This window comes from Theropithecus gelada, chromosome 2 (genome assembly GCF_003255815.1).
Source record: "Theropithecus gelada isolate Dixy chromosome 2, Tgel_1.0, whole genome shotgun sequence".
NCBI classification, from domain to species: Eukaryota; Metazoa; Chordata; class Mammalia; order Primates; family Cercopithecidae; genus Theropithecus; species Theropithecus gelada.
In genome coordinates, this window is record NC_037669.1 from 44,664,308 (window position 1) to 44,680,644 (window position 16,337).

The window sequence follows — 16,337 nt, forward strand, 5'->3', positions numbered from 1 at the left end:
CTATTGCTAATGATGTTTAAGAGGTGACTTTGTGTGGGAACCACCACTCAACCCTTGCTTGTCTGCACAATCTATTTCCAGCCTCAGCTCCTTAGAACAAGGGAGGGAGACCAGGGGGTGGTTTTTATGGTGTCTAGCCTGGAACTCTGTCAGTAAAAGCTGGAAGGGGCCAAAGGCATCTGCTCAGTGCTCACTTGCACAGTCCTGACTGCCCCGAGCACCTCATGCTTACTGATAAGTTGTAGTCTGGAGTATCAGACCAGCTTGTGTCCCACCCCTGAGGAAGTACACGGCCGCTTCAGTCCTCACTGTGGGCACCATTTTAAGTCCGTTCAGAAAGAAACAAATACAGAGAGTATCAGACAAACACAAATTCCTTTGGTTTTAATCTTTACTTTCAATCCCAGTCTTGTTTCTTTTCATTACAAAAGTACTAAACAAACACGGACAGGAGAGGAAACTGACATTTGCAAACGATGTACCTTCGACAGGCATCTCAACGGCCCCATCACCAACACCTGTGTGCAAGGCATAGCCATCAGGCAGAAAAGTCTCCGGACTCAGAACTACACCATAAATGCAGGATCTTTTTATTTCATATAAAAATGATCAATGTGAAAAAAGCCAAACTGTATGCTGGTTTTACACACTCTGACCCTTCCTGACAGTCCTCTTGTCTGGCCAGGCTCGGGGCCCAGCACTCCTGGAAGGGAGAGACAGCCCAGCATCTCAGTATTTCATTGGGACAACAAGCTGGATGTGGCAGGGAAAGCTGAGAGCGCCAAGGTCCCCTTGCTTTATCCCAAGCTCGGAGAGATGCAGCCTGGCATGGCTCTGGCCTAGCAGCCAGGTGACATGGCCAGGCACCTTCCTGCGCAGGCAATGTGGGCGCCTGGCCCAGGCTCACTAGAAGGTCTTCTCTGTGGTGCCTACCTAGGGAGCTGTGATCAAGCCGAGCAGCCGTGCAAGGCGTTTCAGTCTGACCTTTTCATTAGTTCCCCCCTCCAGACGCTCGGAGAAGGAAACATCAGTCCACAGTGCCATTGTAGGATTTATTGAACTTGTTGAAGGTGAAGTCCACAGTGTGCGTGGAGATGGGCTTTCTGTACAATGGGTTTGAAGCCTACAGAACATGGTGGGGAAGAGGATGAGGACACGTTAGCTCACACACTCAAACCAGCAGACGCCGCCCTAGGATCCCTTCCCAGGTCAGCCACCCACGACAGCAGTAGGCAGAGCACTCAGGAGGAGATGGCCATGCGCTCTAGGACAGCTCTGTGTTCCCCGGGAAAGCCCTCGCCTTCTCTAAGCTTGCACTATCCACCTCTGGAAGGAGGAATTGGGTCAGAAGGTCTCTGAAGTCCCTTCCAGCTTTAACAGAAACTAAGCCCAGGTTCAGCAGGCACTGACTCTGCGCTCAGTCCTTTGGGCGTTTGCAGTCCGCCTGGGCTGACCAGACTGCAGGTGTGAGTGTTGTAATGGACCATAAGAATCTGAGCTTTCCTGTGGGTCTGTGGTCTCTCTGAGACTGATCAGACTCTTCCTGAGGCACGCCCAGCGCCTCTGCCCCCATGACCCTCCTGATCTGGGTTTGGAACAGGGATCTGTGCAGGTCACTCTGCACTGGGGTTGTGCAGTTCTCTCCGTTCAGAACTGGGCACAGTCTTTCTGGTGTTCTTTGTTTTTAATGCCAAAGACATTAGTGAGCCTCTATTGCTAACGTACCACTGAACTCAACCACGCCTCTGAGCTTGAAGTGTCTGCTTCCCATTTCCCACATGCTTACCATTTCATAGCGGGCCCTGGATCGCTCACTCTGGAACTTTGCAAACTCCCTCCGGTCGTGGATGGTGACGAGCAGCTTCCAGATAGCCAGGAGTGCGAGCCCAACCAGGAGGATGCTGCCGACCACAGCCAGGAGGATGGTCATGGCGTTGGGGGTGTTTCCACACTCTGGGGGGACCAGAAACATGGTAAGGAAAGCCATTAGCATCACCATGCCCCTCCCACCCCCCAGCTGCAGGCATTTCCGAGATAAAAGTTGCACCCCTCCCAAAGGCCTTCTCCTTGGCTCTCCCTTAGATCCTCAGGAAGGTTTCCCCAATATACAAAAAATGAAAGATTCAAAAGGGCCAGTGGCTGTTCCAAAGTCACACAGCAAGTGTGGCAAAGTCTAGATGAGAGCCCTGGGGCACAGCTGCCTTTCCCCTCATGGGCAGCACCCATGCCCTGCCTGGCCCGGTCTCCCTTGTGGGATGCTGGACCCACTCAGCTTTCATGTACATGGTTTCAGGAGCAGACTGGCAGGCAGGAGGTACCATGAAGCCACTTCCACAAGGTCTGGGCTGGGGGCCAACATTTGTAAGCCTTTAGTGTGGAATTCCTTGGAGTAAATGTGCTTATTTTCAAAGAACCGCAGAGACAGCACTGGAAACAAAGCTTCATTCTTACAGGCGTGTGTCCTAGGCTGGTACCACACTTCTCTCTGCCTCTGGCCTCAGGAAGGCACATTATGTGGTTGGGCCCAATTTGGAAAAATAGTTTGCAGTGCTGTCAACTGAAGAGAGCAAATCTTTTTCTGCTCCACCCCTGCCTCCTCACCCCCAAGAAGAATGTAAGGGGTGATATCAGAAATTCCAATTACTCCAAGGCAAAGGCTATTGGTCCCTGAGTCCAAGCAGAGGCAGCATTTTGGTATTTGGATTACAGTTTGACCTCTTCAGTGGTTCTGGAAGCTGAGCATGGGAGCAGCAGGAATGTTGAACCCAGCGTTCTGTTGTCCTTGGAATCCACGCTGGGAAGAGCAGCGGCCCTGCCCGGGCTGTGTGTGAAGCTGGATGCTCCCTGACTTGAGTGATACCCTGCCCAGCCCAGGTGGTCCAGATGCCCTGCACCCTCCCTGCAGAACACAGCAGCTCCTTGCTGCCTTTGGCTGTGCAGGGTAGGTATGTCCTGTGGTTCCTTTCACCTCTGAGCTCCTCCAAGAGAAGACTCTCCCAGGGACAGGGCCCTATCCTTCTATAACTCCCATTGCCCTGACTCACGCCCCCCTAGAGCTTTGCCCCAAGAATGGGCCCCCAGCTGCACACTCATCTTTCTTCTAAACTCTAGGAGTGGAGCAGCAGTGACCTTAGATCTGATCTTCATGAGAAATTGTACTAGTTAGGTGCAGTGGCTCAAACCTATAATTTTAGCACTTCGTGAGGCCAAGGCAGGTGGATCGCTTGAGCCCAGGAGTTCAAGGCCAGCCTGGGCAACATGGTGAAAACCTGTCTCTACCAAAAAAACACAAAAATTAGCCCGGTGTGGTGGTGCATGCCTGTAGTGCCAACTGCTCGGGAGGCTGAGGTGGGAGGATCACCTGAACCCGAGGAGGTCAAGGCTGCAGTGAGCCATGATGGCACCACCGCACTCTAGCCTGAGTGACACAGTGATGGCCTGTCTAAAAAAAAAAAAAAAGAAATAAAAGAAAAATAAGAAATTGTATCCCTCCTCTCCCTGGAGTTTGGAAAGGCCAATGAGGAGAGAAAGGGCAGTGGTGCCAGAGAAGGGAATGGCATCAGAAATCAGAACTGAGGGCTGGCTGAGTGGGCCGATCCCCTCGCAGCCCTCACCTACCTGGCTCCCTGAGGACGGTCAGGTTGGACTTCCCACTGGGGAGCTCCGCGTAGGTGAACATCATGACGCAGTCCTTGGCGGTTTTGTAGAAACAAAGCACAGCCTCCTGGTCATCTTTCACTGGAAGAAAACCAAGTGGGAATGGCCTGAGTCTCTCTGAGCAGCCCACAGCCGCTGATGGTCGGGGCAGGGAGCCGAGCGCCTTGAAGAAGGAAAGGGCATGGGGGGAGTGGGCAGAAAGTCTTAAGAGGAGGCTGGGCCTTTGAAGATGAGTTCAGGTTTCTCACACCAAGAATGCAGGCCCAGGGCTGAATTTAGATGGCTTTGGGGACACGTGGAACACATTAGAGGATCTCCAAGCCTCTGAGGTGTTAGTCAGGGGTGATGTGAAATAAGAGAAGGTTTTAATGGTATCGGGGTGGGGACGGGTGAATGGATTGGCCACGGAAATTAAAGGGATAAAGAAAGAAAGAAAAGAAAGAAAGAGCCATCCCAGCCCCCTTTGAGGCTTGAGTGGGGCTTCATATTTGAGAAACAGCCCAGGCCACTTGGGGCTGAGAGCTGGCCGCAGTGGCCAAGAGGCAGCAACTCCTTCCTGGGATGTAAAATCAAAAAGAACCACAGGACAATGAGGACATTGAGTGACAGGCTGGTGCCCACCTTGGTGCCCATGCCTGGAGATAAAGTGAGACAGCGTGGAGCTCAGGCTGTCCCCAGCCCAGCCCTGCAGGCTGCCTGGCCTCTCTCCTCCATATTAAGAAGCCCCTTCCTCAAGCTGCCTCAGCAACTCCCTCCCCGCTTGCTACTGTTGCCCAAGGTGGAGGCATCCCTGTCCAGGCATTATCTACATTCCAAGGCTTCCCTGGGAGAGGGTTAGCAGGCTGTTTTTTAGGAGGGAAAGGAACTAGGGGAAGTGCAAAGAGAGGCGAGGGGTGAGGAAATGCGGCGGCGATGGCAATGGGTCCTGGGGAGGAACAGAAGGTGAACATCAGGGCGGGAAACGCTTTCCAGCTCTTGCCTTTTTAACCTTTTTAACCTTGCTGCTAGACGGAGCTGTAACCTGGAAGCAGATGAATTTGTGTGGTTATCAGACATGAAAGCCTGGACTTTCTGTCTCAGCTCCCTTCCAGACTGGGTGAATGTGAGTGAGCATGTGAGTGTGTGCGTATGAAAAAAAGCCTGGAAGAAGGAAGAAGAAGGGTAAATGATGGATTGGAACATAAGCTTTCTCTGCCGCTCTATCTCAGAGGACTGGGTTGGGAAGCAGCTGTGCATGAACAGCTGTCACTGCTATGAACCAAGCGAACCAGTCCTTGGGCCACAGGAAGGCATTGTTTCCTTCTCTAACCATGTGTACCTGGTTAGGGGCAACCAGCCCAGGTCTGCAGGCAGAACCTGAGGTCAGCCAGGCCGAGCCGCAAGACAGAAGCAGGGGCAGGAAGACAGGCATGTGAGGAACCAGACTGGTCTACTCCCCACAGTCTCCTAAGGAGATAGACAGCACCTGGCACACAGTAGGCGCTCAGTGAATATGTGCTGGATGCATACATAGCTCAAATACTAAGAAGTAGCTGGGCATGGTGGCATGTAATGGCACCTGTAATGGCAACACTTTAGGAGGCTGAGGCAGGTGGATTGCTTGACCCCAGGAGTTTGAGACCAGACTGGGCAACATGGTGAAACCCTGTTTCTACAAAAAATACAAAAATTTGCCAGGCGTGGTAGCATGGTGGCACATGCCTGTAGGTCCCAGCTACTTGGGAGGCTGAGGCAAGAGGTTTCCCTGAGCCCAGGAGGTCGAGACTTTAGTGAGCTATGATGGTGCTACTGCACTCCAGCCTGAGTGACAGAGACCGTGTCTGGAAGACAAAAAATCCCTCAAAAGCCATGACTGAAGTGAGTCAAAATAGGGAAGTGGGAACAAGGAAGTCTACAAAAGATGTAAGTTAGGACCAAGACAGACAGGCAGCTGGGGGCCAGGAGTTTGCAGAAGTCAGAGGTGAAGATGGGGGGAAGCCTGCCAGTGAGGGGAGCCTGAGATGCAGATTCCCTTTCAAGGTGTATAATTCCACCCCCCCAACCATTTAAACCATTTTACAGTGTACAATCAGTCGTTTTACTGAACTCACAATGTTGTGTAACCATTCCTACTAATTCTGAATATTTCCATCACCCTAGAAAGAAATCCACACCTGTTAGCAGTCAGTGCCAATTTTCCCTTCTCCCTAGCATCAGGCCACCACTAATCTACTTTCTGTCTCCATGGCTTTTCCTATGTTAGACATTTCGTATGAACAGAACCATATAATACATGGCCTCTTTCACTCCGCACTGTGGTCAGGCCTCACTGTGCCGTAGCGTGTGTCAGTACTTCATACTTCTCAGTGGCTCAATAGTGTCTACTGTATATAGACCACACTTAGTTTTCTGTTCATCCATTGATGGACATTAGTTCGTTTCCACCTTTGGCTATCGTGAATAATGCTGCTGTGAACATCTTTGTACACATTTTTATATGGACATATGGACCTAATTCTCTAGGCTGTATAACTGGGAGTGGAATTGGTACATTGTATTCTGTGTTTGACTTTTTAGGAAACTGCCAAGCTGCTTTCCAAAGTCTGTACCATTCTACATTCCCATCAGCCGTGGATGACGGTTCCAGCACCGGGTCCTCATGGGGAGCCCACAGTTATGCCCAGGAAGCCTGGGCTGTGCCTCCTGACTCAAGGCTAAAACCACCCTCCTCCCCGGGGAGGAGAGAAACCGTGGCTGCCCAGGCGGCGGCGGCACACTCACCGATGGTGTCCACCCATGTGATCACCTCATCCCTGCACAGGCTGTGGCAGGTCTGGTTGTCAGGTTTCCCGGAGTGGAGCAGCAGGCACTCGACGCAATCTCTTTGGAAAAGAGGAAATAAAGGTGGGTGTCAGACAATGTAGAACAGTCCCACACCTGTCCCTGAGCTCCCAACAGTGCAGGACCTGGGAAGGCTTTCATTTCTTTCTAGCCGCAGATGTTCAGCCTCAGGGAATGTGTCTGCTCTGCCTTTCTTGTTGCTATGCGAGGAAGCCCAAGGGTTCTTGGAGGAACCTGTGTGAGTTTAGTGGCATGTCTTGTCTACATGTCAAGTTGCAGACCTTTCAAATTCTGACACCAGGAGCCAAATCCATTTGCACTCTGGTCCATCTAATGCCTGGTGAGGCGTCTGGTCATCACCCAGGGCAGGGATCTCAACCCTCCCACACATTCAACTCTCCAGGGAGCTTTCAAGAGAAACTCCCAGTACCTGAGCCCAACCACACCCCCAGGGCCAGGCTTCCGAGGGCTGAGATCCACTGTCCTGGAGAATCTCGGGCTCCAGCCCCCTTCTCCCTCTCAGACAGAGTCCACCTGCCAGGTCCCCCAGGCCTGCTGTCCTCTTAACCCACGAATCAGTCTACACCAGGCTCTGGCACAGGCTCTAGGGTGATGGCTCCCTCCCAGGGAACCCTTGTTCTTTAACAGGGGCCTCCTCTAGAAAATGGATGAGCAGCCCAAAAGTGACAGCTTGAGCCTCTCTCCTCCCACCTCAGGCTAACGGCGGGTGCTGGCTCAATCAGATAGTGGGTGAAAATGCTTGACTACAAAGTTCAATTAAATAGTCATTATTATACTTTATATCATCAAAACCAAGTTCCAGACATTCTTTCTCTGTCTTAGGAGACATTTGGGAGAACGGGATTCCTGAGGTCACAGGGCGGGGAGCTACGCTCTGGCTGCAGGACTGTAAAGCTGATGTTCAAGGGGAGAGGTCCCAGGCTCCGCTGGTGGCTGGGGGATGGTGAGCACAAAGCTCCAGGGAGGAGAGGGCTGGGGCGTGTCGTTCTCAAGGACTTTGTGATGCCGTGCTGCCTGGTGGCCTTTGAGGAGAGTGAGACCCCAGGAGAGGCGCCTAGGAAACCGGGTCAGGACTCAAGAGCCAGGTGTGCTGGGGAGGCCACCAGAGTGCAGGGGGTGACCTCCTCAGAACCTCAACTACACGAGGGACAGCTGCTGTGCCGCCACAGGCCTGTGGGGACCAAAGGGGCTGTGTGTCCAGAAAGCTCTCTGCCAAAAATACAGAGGGATGTGCAACTGCAATGTGGTGCCTTTATCAGCATCTGTTTCCTAACACCTTGGGATTAAGAGACCAGCTACTAAAACATTTCCAGTACAGAAACTGCGAAGTGGAGGAGCAGAACTGGCTGGGAGCTCTGAGTCCATTTCACTAAGTCCTCTTTATTTTACGGAGGAGGACTTGAGGTTCTGCAGCCAGGTGCCCCACCTCTCAGACTAGGCCTCCTAAGAGGTTCTGATATGCTTAGGAGCTCAACCATCCCTGAACTGGCCACAAAATCCCGCTCTCCTGGGACTGACTTTATGGAAACATTCTGAAGTTAGAAACAAGATGGTAACTCTCCCAACAGTCACAGCCCCGGAAGGCGGGCAGCTGAGACCTGGCTGGGGGCCAGGAAGGGGTGGCTCCAGCTTCAGTCATTCATGCTGACCCAGCTGCCCCCGACCCACCCCTCCCCGCCATCAGCCTCCCAGATTAGCACAGGGCTAAGAAGAGGGCTGCTTTCGCTCCGGGCCAGGATTCTCTGTCCCTGCCGTCTGATTCTCTGTTGTTAAACCACAGCTCCAGGCCGCTTCCAGGAAACACTCCCTAAGTATCCATGTGGACATATCAGTCTAACTCATATGCCCCATGTACTGGTTGAAACTTGTAATATATTGTAGTCATGTACTAAAATAAGTCTGCCCTTTAAAAAAATTAAGTTGTTTAGAGAGACTTTGCGCTGAGAGCCTGTTAATTGAAATCAGCTGGGGTTGAGTGTGAACTCACCCGAAGTGAAGAGTGTGGTTGGTTAGATCCAGAAAATGAAGACTGGCTGCTCTGAAACCCCCAGAAAAAAAAGGACGTAGGACATTCAAAACCTGGTGCCTCTTAACAAGCAGCAAGTAGAAAAAACAGACTGATATAAGTCACCATCAAAAGGACTTCATTAAAAAAAAAGTTTCAACTAGGCTGTGAAAGAGACAGAGAGGGTCAGTGTGGCCCAGGGACAAATAAGAAGGAATAGTGGGCTGGGTGCAATGGCTCACACCTCCTGTAATCCCAACACTTTGGGAGGCTGAAGTGGGAGGATCGCTTGAGTTTAGAAGTTTGAGACCAGCCTGGTCAATATAGCAAGACCCTGTCTCTATAAAAAATAAAAATTAGCCAGCTGTGGTGGTGCAAGTCTATAGTCCTAGCTACCTGGGAGGCTGAGGCAGGAGGATCGCTTGAGCCCAGGAGTTCAAGGCTGCAGTGAGCTGTGATGATGCCACTGCATTCCAATCTGGGTGACAGAGCGAGACCCTGTCTCAAAAAAAAAAAAAAAAAAAAAAAAGAAGAAGAAGAAGAAAGAATCATGATATTCCCTTGTGGCGTCTCTTTGCTCTCCTTGCTCCCTTCATATTGTGTAATGAATAATAAATTGTTAAGTCTATGTCTTCTAGGAAATCAGTGCTTTAAACATTTAAAGCTAGAGCTGTTTTCCCCTGGGCTTTTGACTTAAGGCCAATCCTCCATTGCCTGTTGTGCTGTAGGAAGGCAAGACTCGTTTGATGGGCTCCATGTGTATTGTCCTAGCTTGACCCCCACTCCCCATTAACCTAGTGTGCCCCAAGGACTAGGAGCATAGACTCAAAAAGGTTCTGCTGCTGGGAGCTGGAGGTGGGGGCACCTCCCTCGGGTACAAAACGTGGATAATGGCTGACTCCATGCTGGGATGGCCACAGCTATCTGGGCTCCAGATCCAGGATCCTAACCTTCCCCAGGCTGTTTCTACTTGGATCTGTTTTTTCTCTGCTCTTAGCAGATCTAAAGAAGAAGATCTGTTTTTCTTCTTTCTTACTCTCCCCCATCCCCTCCAATTAAACACATTAAAACCCAGTCCTGTCTATCTTGTCTCTCCATCTGCAGCCAGCTTTCAATTACCCACGCCTGGGTTATTTATGGCAAATGTCCAACCAGGGGTTCTGCCACCCAGAACGTTTCTGAGCACAGACTGACCAGCAGCCACTGCAGGCGCAGGGAGCATGAACTCATTTCATTATCAGCCTGAGCCAGACATTTGGAAGGGAAATCTGCCAAGAGAAAATCACAGATGCGTTCCTCAGCCAAAGAGAAGCGACGTTTGTATGATGATTTGTTTCTTATCCTCTGTGTCCCTGCCTCCTTAGCATGGATAATGATGACACAGCTGTTTCTCCAGCAAACTCCAAGAGCAAATGCCACTCCTGCTTTCCAGGGGCATCATTCTGTAATTCCCTCTCATTTGCACTCTGGTGGAGCGTGCGGGGCTGAGCAGAAGGAGGTCAGCACGGCTACGGGAGGCCGTGGCCGAGTCAGCGAAGGCTGGGGCCCAGGTCTAGACAATCTCTGCGTTCAGCAGCAGCACAGAGCCCGCGTTCTATTATCTGTATAAATGGAGCAGAAAATTCAAAAGCCATTGCAGTGGGTTTCTGGCATGCCTTATTTAGGTCAGGTGCCTTTATCTCCAATTTGAGACAGAGTCTCACTCCGTTGCCCAGGCTGGGGTGCAGTGGCACGATCTTGCAATGTCCCTCTCCCAGGTTCAAGCCATTTTCCTGCCTCAGCCTCCAGACCAGCTGAGATTACAGGCATGCGCCACCACGCCCAGCTAATTTTTGTATTTTTAGTAGAGACAGGGTTTCACCATGTTGGCCAGGCTGGTCTCAAACTCCTGACCTTAAGTGATCCACCCGCGTCTCAGCCTCCCAAAGTGCTGGGATTACAGGTGTGAGCCACCGCGCCCAGCCTCTTTCCAATTTACCTTCTGGTGATGTTTGTCAGAATTTCCCATAGGGGTTCTGTGAAACACTGCATGGGAGATATCAGTGTGGAGGATTAAATTCATTTGAAAAAAGATGCACGCGGTATTCTCCTGTGAAAGCACACAATAGTACACTCAAGGCTCTGAGAAGGTGCTATTTTTGGTACCAACACCAGTTTAATTTCACTTAAATCTGTGATCTTGTAATTTCTAAATGTGTTTAGGAACAGAGTAGCAGTTTTGTATTTCTTGTTGTGTTTTTGTTTTCTTACAAAACCCTTATGGAACCAGTGTTTGAAAGCCACAGTTTCAGTTACTGTTGGTAAGGGTGCGGCTCCCCAGTGAGGCTGGCCGGGTGGGAGATGTGGGAGGTGGGGAGTGGAGGCTGGCCGGCCCTGAGGGCTGCCAGGCTGGACCACAGGCCTGGCCTGGGTGAGAAGTAAGGTGGGGCTGTCGGTGGAACCAGTACCTCTTGGTGCTGCACGCATCCGGGCAGGTGGGGCACTTCTCACACATCTCCCCAAAGGCCCCCGGCTCCGTGCATTGGCACTGCCCACAGAGACAGTGCCCGCGCTCACTGCAGATCTGGCCATCTTTGCCCCGGCATGTGCTGATGTCTGTCGAGCAGTTACAGTTGTCCCCGATGTAACCTGCATGGCACTTGCATTCCCCGCAGTGACACTCACCATGGCCTAAAAGGATACATGTGGCATATCAGCACCTGCTCACCTTTACACACGAGTGCAGAACCATCTGGTGCCCCACATGCCAGGACTGGGATTCAGCAGAGAATGGAACACCAGCTCTGCCCTCAGAGCCTATTTGGGGAGATAGAGGGCCTAGAGCCAGCATGAAGGGACAGCAGGGGACCCTGGCAGCTGGTGTGGCCAGGCTGGGTCTAGACTAGTGCTCCAGGTTGGTCCAGAACTTGGCCAAGTTGGGCCACAGGGCCAGGGCCCAGGGAAGCTTCCTCCTGCCTCAGTTGTATGAATACTGGCCCCCAAATATGTTCCCACTCCAATCCCCAGAGTATCAATGTTACCTTCTACAGCAAAAGAGCTTTCACAGATGAGATTAAGTTAAGGATTTTTAGATGAGGGATTCTCCTGGATTATCTCTGTGGGCCCCAAATGTAATCACCAAGGTTCTTCTGAGAAGGAGTGAGGGAGACTGGACTACGCAGGAAGGTGGCAGTGGGACAACAGAAGCAGGATGCTGGCTGCTGGTCTGAAGATGGGGAGGATGCCAAGAGCCAAGGAATGCAAGGAATGTGGCTGTGGAGGCTGGAAAGGCCAGGAAGCCGATGCTCCCTGGGAGCCTTGGAGGGAGTGCAGCCCTGCTGATACCTCTGCGTTAGCCCAGTGAAAATGATTTCAGGCTTCTGACCTCCAGAACTGTAAGAAAATAAGGCCGTGTTGCTTTATGTCACTAAATCTGCAGTCATCTGTTACAGCCACAGCAGAAAACACAGTTGTTCTCCCTGAGTCCCAGTTAGAAGCTGAATTCCTGCCCAGGGACCCGAAGCCCAGAAATGGATGATTTAGGAGCAGATGCTGAGAACAGGAGCAGCAGCAGCTAACACTCACCAGGGCTTCCTATATGAGCACCTTACACGTAGAAACGTGATGAATCCGCACAGCGACTTATGGGGCAGGCATTATTGTCCTTGTTATATGAGGGGTGAAACCAAGACCCAGAAAGATGAAGCAATGGTTGATGGTCACACAGCTGGTGGCAGCAGAGCCAGGACTCAAACCCAGAGAGTCTGGCTCCAGAGTCCATGATCTCAATGCCAGGGTCTACTGCCTCCTATGAGCACACCCAGCCAGGGCGAGAACCTGTGGAGGGATGCCCTGGCCCTTCCTTGCAGGGGGTCCTCTCCATAGCCTGCAAGGGTGGAGAGGCGGGCGCTGCCCCACTCAGCAGGTGTGAGGGCAGGAGTATCACTCAGCTCAGAGGAATGTGTGTGTGTGTGAGAAAGCAAGTGTGTGTATGAGTGTGTTTGAGTACAAGTGTGTGTAAGTGTGTGTGTGAGAGAGTGTGGGTGCAAGTGTGCATGAGTGTGTGTGAGTGTGCTAAAGTGTGAGTGTATGAGTGTTGAGTGCAAGTGTGTGTAAGGGAGGATGTGTGTGTGTGTCTGAGTGTGAGAGTCTGTGTGTTGGAGTGTGAGTGTATGTTTGTTTTGGAGTGTCAGCATGCTGGACTGTGAAAAGACTAGACAGCGCCATCTTCCAAGGGACCAAGGGCCTGACAGTGGATTCTCCATTTTCTACACAATCAGAGGCAGAATACAGTGCTATAATTGGTACTTTTCAAAAAATCGACTTTGTATTATTTTTTTCCCTAATGCCATTATGTGAAGGCTGATATTAATACAACCAAGAGTTTCATTTGCTGAGCACCACCCACAAACTAGTGGGTGACTGGAGAGGCGGAGTGGGGAGTCCTTTCATTTTACTTCCACATCTGAGTCAGTTACCTGGCTTGTTAACTGGATCCCAGCACCTTCCCTGGGACCACCAATGTGTGTGGCCCACAACATAATATAGGTCAGGACTCAACTCCAGAAAGCCTCTTCACCCGCCACTTAACTTCCTGCCCCTGCTTCCCCGGGCTCCGTCCACTCTCTGGTGCCCAGAACCTGTAGGCGGCAGGGAGACCATCTGGACAGCCAAGCCTCCCAACCCTCCTGTGCTCAGACAGCCTCTCTGCTTACTCAGGGGGCTCAGAGCCACAGCAAATGTGTGCTGAGGGGGTGCCCTCCCATGTCACAGGCAGCACTGAGGCAGATGGCAAGCCCTCCAGGAGAGGCGAGGAAAGCCAGACTCGGGCCCGGAGTCCGCTGTGGAATGCAGTCTTAACTGTGTAGATGCGGGCATGTGAGGGGTAAGCCACTGGGAAGGGCAGTGCCCCGCCACTCAAGGATTCTATAGTGGAGGCTGGGGGAATGGGCAGCACGAGCTCATCCCCGGGAGGCAGAGGGCGGCCCTGCCCCTCCTCTCCACCAGTCTGGGACCAGTGCCACTTTTGAGCCTTGGCAGCAGGAACTCCCCATGGGAGGTGAAATGGATCCAATCCACACTGCTCCCTCACTCTCTGGCCTCAGGGACCACATTGGTCAAGAGCCTGGTTTCAATTACAACGGCTCACTGTCGGGGGATTATTCCCTGCACCCCAACATTCTGTTAGGAAAAGTTCCAAATCTGCAGCAAAGTTGAAAGGATTGTGCAGTGCACACATACATATCCTCCCCACGCAGATCCTACCTTCGCATATGACCTGCTGCTTGACTGCACACCTATCCAGTTGTCTGCCCTTCCATCAATCCGTATTTTTAAAGATGCATTACAAAGTGAGTTGCAGACACTGGTGTACTCTAAGGGCAGACTTAATACGGCTCGGGCACTCTCCGATGGCTTGTACATCACGCCATCCCCAAAACACTAACATACAAAGAGTAAAAGGCATGCTCAGTGCTAAGCAACAAAGACGGCACAGAGACCAGGTGGGTATTGTTTTCTTTCCTCCTCTAATTGTTGTTGGCAGCACCATAAAATTATCCAAATACAATGTGGTACAATGTGCCAAAGTGTCAAAGGTTTGGAGGTAGCCTATTCTTTTGCTGAAGGGCCTGGGCTTGGGGTGAGGCATTTGTGTTGAGGAAACTGGCCTTCCATGTGAAAAGGCCTGCTTGTCGCAGGGAGGCAGCGAGTCAGGCAGGGTGCCTGCTGCTCTTCACTTCCCCCCGGGATGGCTGGCGCGGAAGCCTAGCTGCTTTGGGTATGTCTGATACCTTGCAGGCCCGAGTTCCACAGCCCAGCCCAAGGTCAAGGCGGCTGAGTGTGCCCCTGACCTAGGGTCTGAGAAGAGTTAGGAGTCAAGGGTAGGAGAGGGTGGGAGCTGGTGGCTCACCAGAGGTCACCACCATTCCTTGGAGAGGGACAGGACTCATGGCCAGAGCTGCTGGCCATTCCTAAAAGCTTCCTACCACCCTTGAGCCCAGCCAGGAGCTGCCAGGAAAGCAGCGGTGTGTGGAGCCCAGCCTGCTTCTGGGGATGAGTCAGTGGGCGCCGTGGAGGGGCTGTGGGACATCAGAAAACCTTCATCTACATGACTTTTTGGCCTCCAATATTTGATGACTCCAAAGCAAAGCCCTAGCTGGCCAAACCAGAAAATAAGCCCTAGGCTTCACGCTTGATGAAATCTCTGAAGCCACCAGAAGGCTTGTCCTCTGTGACTCTGATAATAGTCCCAGTTGAGTTTACCTTGGGTAGTTCCCTGCCTTTCAGAGTTCATCGTAGCCTAAAGCAGCGATAGCAGACGTTGCACATCTCCTTCTCCACACTTGTGGCAGACATCGCTGTATCCTCACAGGACATAGGCCCCTTCTTCTCCAAGGGGCCTGGGCTTGCCCTCAGCATCCTCAATGCAGTCCTCCAAGTAGGTTCTACCAAGTGGTGGGAGCTGGCACACAAGTCACAACTACCTGCCACCTTGGTTGAAACCAAGACGTCCAAGACTCCACGACCCAACAGACAGTCAAAAGCTACATACGCCTGGTCACATTGTATCCCAATTCACATGTCTCAGCTCCTGCCATTGAGCCTGAACCTGCCTTTTCCTCAGCCTGCATGCTCAGAGATTGCCAGCATCTTTTGGTCAGCCCCGGACCCTCCTAATGTCCTAGGAGGAACACATGTCATTAAAAGGACCAGGGTCATTTGGCCTGTCCCAAGGATCAATAACCTATCACTCACCATCATGGGGATTGGGAACAACATCCCAACTGGCTGACAGTGCTCAGAGGACCTAAGTCAGGACTCTTCATCAAAACAAAGCTAACGTCTAATGCTACCTCGGCAAAGGGAATTGAATTTAATGATGCCCACAGAAAAAATATTTTCATTACACATAGATAGGGATATTGAAGGACATGCAAAATCCCTGTGCAAGCCGTGAATTACTACACATGTGGGTTATTATTAGTACCTTTGTTACAATGATTGATAGCCAAATGGACAGGAAGTTGTAAATGTGTCTATTTATACAGATTTTCAGCTTTATAGAATTCAACAGCTTTCCATCAGCAAAACAGTGCTTGTGTGGGCTATGGGCCAAGACACAGCCTCTTGCCTCCTCTTATAAAATTGAATGCTGGCTATTCAGAGGAAGGGGCAGGCTGGGAGGTAGGAGGGGAGCCAGTGGCCCTGTAAACCCAGGAAGACATGAGAGGAAGCCCCAGCATCAACGCTCTGTGGACATCAAGGAAGGCAAATCCTAAAGCAGCTACCAGGCTGCACCACAAACCAGCGAGGACAGAATCCAGCCTGCAGGTGGTGATAGTGAGCGTAGGGAACTCCCACAGGTAATTCCCACAGGTAGGGGGAGATGGAGGACAAGGAGGATGGGGGATTTTGCAGATGGGATAGATTTGAACATTCTTCAGATTAAAGAGAACGATTCAGAAGAAAGTCCGGGTGGGGCAGGGAAATGAAGGAATCAAGGGAATGGCAAACTGAAGAGATCACAGTAGAGACAGACTGGGAGAAAGGAGAGGCTGGGCTGAGGGCAAGGGTGTGGCCATGGGGAGATGCTGAAGCCTTAAGTTCCAACAGCAGAGGAGTTCAGGGAAACAGGGTGACCAGCTGCGTGACAAGCTGAGGGCATGGGCTGGAGCTCAGTTCAGATCCCTGTGTCACCTTGGGCAGGTCCCTAAGCTTCTCTGATGATCCATTTCCTCCTGTGTCGATGGGGATAATGCCTCCCTTGCAGGAATGCTGTCAGAAATATCAGCGCTATTCCAAGTGATCTCTGACACATGGGGCATCAGGACATGGGAGCCGGCACTGCTGTGGG

At 51.6% G+C, this 16,337-nt stretch overlaps 1 protein-coding gene across 4 annotated transcripts in view; it reads right to left on the reverse strand.

Annotated features, from left to right (window-relative positions):
- Window positions 1–356: 356 nt before the first annotated feature.
- ITGB5 (integrin subunit beta 5) overlaps window positions 357–16,337 on the reverse strand; it is a 131,317-nt gene continuing 115,336 nt past the window's right edge. For all 4 annotated transcript variants that reach the window (XM_025375276.1, XM_025375274.1, XM_025375275.1 and 1 more), the window contains 5 exons: window positions 10,951–11,173; window positions 6,418–6,518; window positions 3,619–3,738; window positions 1,787–1,953; window positions 357–1,123 (listed from right to left, as the gene is read on the reverse strand). In XM_025375276.1, the coding sequence (XP_025231061.1) occupies window positions 1,028–1,123; window positions 1,787–1,953; window positions 3,619–3,738; window positions 6,418–6,518; window positions 10,951–11,173 (707 nt within the window). In that variant the 3' untranslated portion in view covers window positions 357–1,027. The remainder of the gene's footprint in view (window positions 1,124–1,786; window positions 1,954–3,618; window positions 3,739–6,417; window positions 6,519–10,950; window positions 11,174–16,337) is intronic.